Source organism: Mugil cephalus, chromosome 18, assembly GCF_022458985.1.
Source record: "Mugil cephalus isolate CIBA_MC_2020 chromosome 18, CIBA_Mcephalus_1.1, whole genome shotgun sequence".
NCBI classification, from domain to species: Eukaryota; Metazoa; Chordata; class Actinopteri; order Mugiliformes; family Mugilidae; genus Mugil; species Mugil cephalus.
In genome coordinates, this window is record NC_061787.1 from 14,357,415 (window position 1) to 14,360,892 (window position 3,478).

The following is a 3,478-nucleotide window of genomic DNA, read 5'->3' on the forward strand; positions in this document are numbered from 1 at the left end:
ATGCATGCAAACACTACAGGGTGAAAACAAAACCCATGCATCAAAACCATAAAAAACTGAGGCCAGCAAAGTGAGAGTGATTTGAAAGATATATTACTTATATGATGTGTTTTTACTGACAATACAAAGTCAGTTACCTTTTAGTCTTTGGCTCGTTACCCTAGGTTGTGACAAGTTCGTATTATGTTTACTAATTTATCCTTTTTTCTTAACTGATTTTTTCATAAACCTACTGATGAAAAAAAAAGTGTGCTTAGAAATGGCCGCAAATGTCTAAAAAGATTGCTGCACACCTGCAATCAGAGAGTTCATGATCTAATTTTCAGCTTCCTGTTTGAAAGTAGTGTGCCACATGGTGAATTCCCCCGAATCAGCAATTCTGTTATTCACACGAAGAGAGGGTGGAGGGGAAAAAGAAAAAGAAGTGGGCTTTGAGTGTCAAGTTTCTCCAGAAGATCTCTGAAGAGGAAGAAACCCCTATTCAGCATTGATCCATTTTATATCCTATTTATCAACTTTTTTTTTTTTTTTCAAATGGCAATCTGTGGAGTTGTGTTACAGTCTGAGCTCGTCACTATTTTCCTGGTGCCTGTGATTGATTACAAGAACAGGAATAACATCATAGAGATGGATTTTCTTATGTTTAATTTGCCCATAACTCATTTGTTTTTTCGTTCATGTATAACGGGAAAGCTGGCCACTTGCTACACAGGAAGCCCATGACAGGACGTCCTTGTCAAAGTCCCTTAAAAAAAAGTTTCCATCTAATATATCCCACCCACGGACAAGTGTCACGATAACAGGCAGTCAGTGTCAGTGTCGTTTGACCAGTGATTATGATCAGTCAGGCATAATTTTATGGGGGATCACTGTATTCTGAACAAGACGAGTCATAGATGCAATTTCCTCCTCTATGCATTGGTCCCATCATCAAAATGTTGCGCTACCTCTTAATTTACCAGAAATGGTCTGACTTGATGACATGTGGTTGGGTTGAGTTCATGACTTCTTCCAGAGAAGGCTTAGCGGTAAACTCACCAACCAGCCCCTCAAAAAGGAAGCGCTAATTTCAGGTTTGGGCCAGTGGTGAACACAAACATCGTATCAAAAACAGACTGGATTAACAGTCTATTAATAAATAGTAGTCTAATCCATGCCCCCAAACATCAGTCACTATAGAATTTACATGCTGGATCATGCATTTAATTTCCTTCACAGATGGGTGTGCAGAAAATTCATCAATATGATCAATAAACAAATACATAATAAACATTATTCAATGCACAAAATAAATTGAGAGCTGGAAACTTAATTTTCTACATCCAGACATAAATTGAGCCTGTTTCAGGGACTGAATATACAGTATAAATACCAAGAATAACACTAAATACATGCAGACTGAGGCGTATCATTAACGATTAGACATGAGTCACTTGTAAACATTTGGAAACAGCAGGAGGAAGTAACACCATCATGGCTACATATGTACAAAATTGGTTGCACCGACCATCATGTTGTGCACGCTCAAATGTCAGTGTCCTTTTATTGTGTTTGTGTCTTGGGGGGAGTAAGGTGTTGTGGTTTTGAACAGTTGCGAACGGCGAATGAGAGGCGGAGGTGTGATATGCCAAGACCACACACACACGACACATACAGAAGCACATCATTAGCACTGCCCTCAACCAAGCCCTTCTCAAGCTGTGACGTGCCTGCTCTTGTCAATAAATGCCAAACCATCGATGAGCTTGTGTTGTTGCAGCAAGTCCATCGTACAAGATGTCGGTGAAGATCCTGTCCATCACTCTCCTGCTGATCTTGGTGTGCCTGGCTTTCCACCCCACTGCAGGTAAATGTAGTCTGCCAATATTTAATTCATTACATCAGTAAAAGAGAAACTTTTTGTAATCATTAGAATGCAGCTTCATCATACTGATTTACATTATCACGTATAATTATTTACGTCATGATCACGCAACTTTTGTGATGTTCTCGGTTACAAGATAAGATGAACCTTTATTCATCCCACATTCAGCAATCACAGAAAGTGCACACAGTGCACATATGGGTGGATAAAAAAATAAAATATAATAATATAAAAATATATGCAAAAAAAGATATATTGCAAACAAACAAGGCAGAGTTCAAGTCAGAAAATATGGAAAATGAGTATGCTCATATATATATAAATATATGTATATATTCACACATCTGCTGTTGGCGAGGATGCAGACAGTGCAGAACAGCAGGTAGAAAAAATTGCGCATAATGTACATTTCTACTGCTTTCATTTGAGAAAAACATAATCATGCTATTTTCAACACGCCTGATATTCGTGATGTTCCTGCAAATTTTCACAGCGACAGCAGCTGAAAGATGTTCATTGCTGTCCATTTTAATGGTTTTATGGCTTTTAATTCCAAATAATTACAATGCATGTGAGCAGTAACTTTAATTGCAAATGGTAACCCTAACCCTAACCACACTTACATCGTGGATTTTCTTTAATGACATGACATCTAATGTTTAATCTCTTCTACATAGAATATATTCCATTTATTAAATTCCGTTAAATCCCTGAGAGTTGAAATTATAGCATATATCAGTACTGTATGTGAACGAAGTAGAACTTGTTCTAATGTACTTACATACTCAAAGTAATTTGCTGTTTTCTTCTTTTAGTAACCCTTTAATATAAATTATATATTGTCACATTCTTTGTCTAAGGTCGCACTCCTGGGAGGATTATACCATGCTGCCCTGACGTCACCGTAGCTAATAAAACCCATGAGGTGACTGGAAACACGTACCGTCTGCAAAACCCCAGGCCTGGCTGTGTGAAGGCAGTAATGTAAGTTGACATATTGTTATCCTGCACACAACCACCATACATACATGTATGACCTGCGTCATTTTCTTTCTTTTTGTCTCTAGTTTCAACACAGGACACGGGGGAAAGCTCTGTGCTAGTCCTGATGAGCCATGGGTGAAGAACCGTAAGTCTCACTAAAACACACGTGCGCGCACACACACACCAATGTATTTGCACAAAAATTACTTAACTTTTTCAAACTGTGTACTTTCTCCTCGGTAGTCATTCGCAATATGACGAAAAACCCGTGAAGTGGAGAATCCATGAAGCGTCAGTGACTCTCTGTTGCTATCTGAGAACAGCCGCTACACACGAGAGCAACATGTACCTTCATTAATTACGCTGAACATATATCTTAAGCTGAGTTTGTAACCCAAACCACAAAGTTTGTCTTTCATTTTCCTACCTTTTCCCACCCCCTCTCTTTATGAATACCACTGTGTTATTCCTTTCCCACATCATGCAGATACAACTTCTTTTTTTTTTTCTTTTTTTTTACATCAAATCTAATTCACAAAATGACAATATGCATTATATAAACTGATGAAAATATGACGAAGAAACATAAGTTAGTCTCAATAAAGTATGCTTAGCATGTGTTCGTTTTAA

The 3,478-nt window shown here is 38.0% G+C and overlaps 1 protein-coding gene across 1 annotated transcript; it reads left to right on the forward strand.

The window, feature by feature from the left end:
- The first annotated feature begins 1,690 nt into the window (after positions 1–1,690).
- On the forward strand, positions 1,691–3,478 carry LOC124995775 (C-C motif chemokine 19-like). The gene is made up of 4 exons (XM_047568439.1): positions 1,691–1,846; positions 2,725–2,848; positions 2,932–2,993; positions 3,092–3,478. The coding sequence occupies exons 1-4, from the start codon at positions 1,777–1,779 to the stop codon at positions 3,118–3,120; spliced, it is 285 nt and encodes a 94-aa protein (XP_047424395.1). The 5' UTR covers positions 1,691–1,776; the 3' UTR covers positions 3,121–3,478.

Bases quoted from the DNA above. Each gene is read 5' to 3' on its own strand.
- LOC124995775 (XM_047568439.1), top strand. From the start codon at position 1,777: ATGTCGGTGAAGATCCTGTCCATCACTCTCCTGCTGATCTTGGTGTGC. The intron at 2,849-2,931 runs GTAAGTTGACAT...TTTTGTCTCTAG, and splicing joins GGCTGTGTGAAGGCAGTAAT to TTTCAACACAGGACACGGGG. The intron at 2,994-3,091 runs GTAAGTCTCACT...TCTCCTCGGTAG, and splicing joins TGAGCCATGGGTGAAGAACC to TCATTCGCAATATGACGAAA.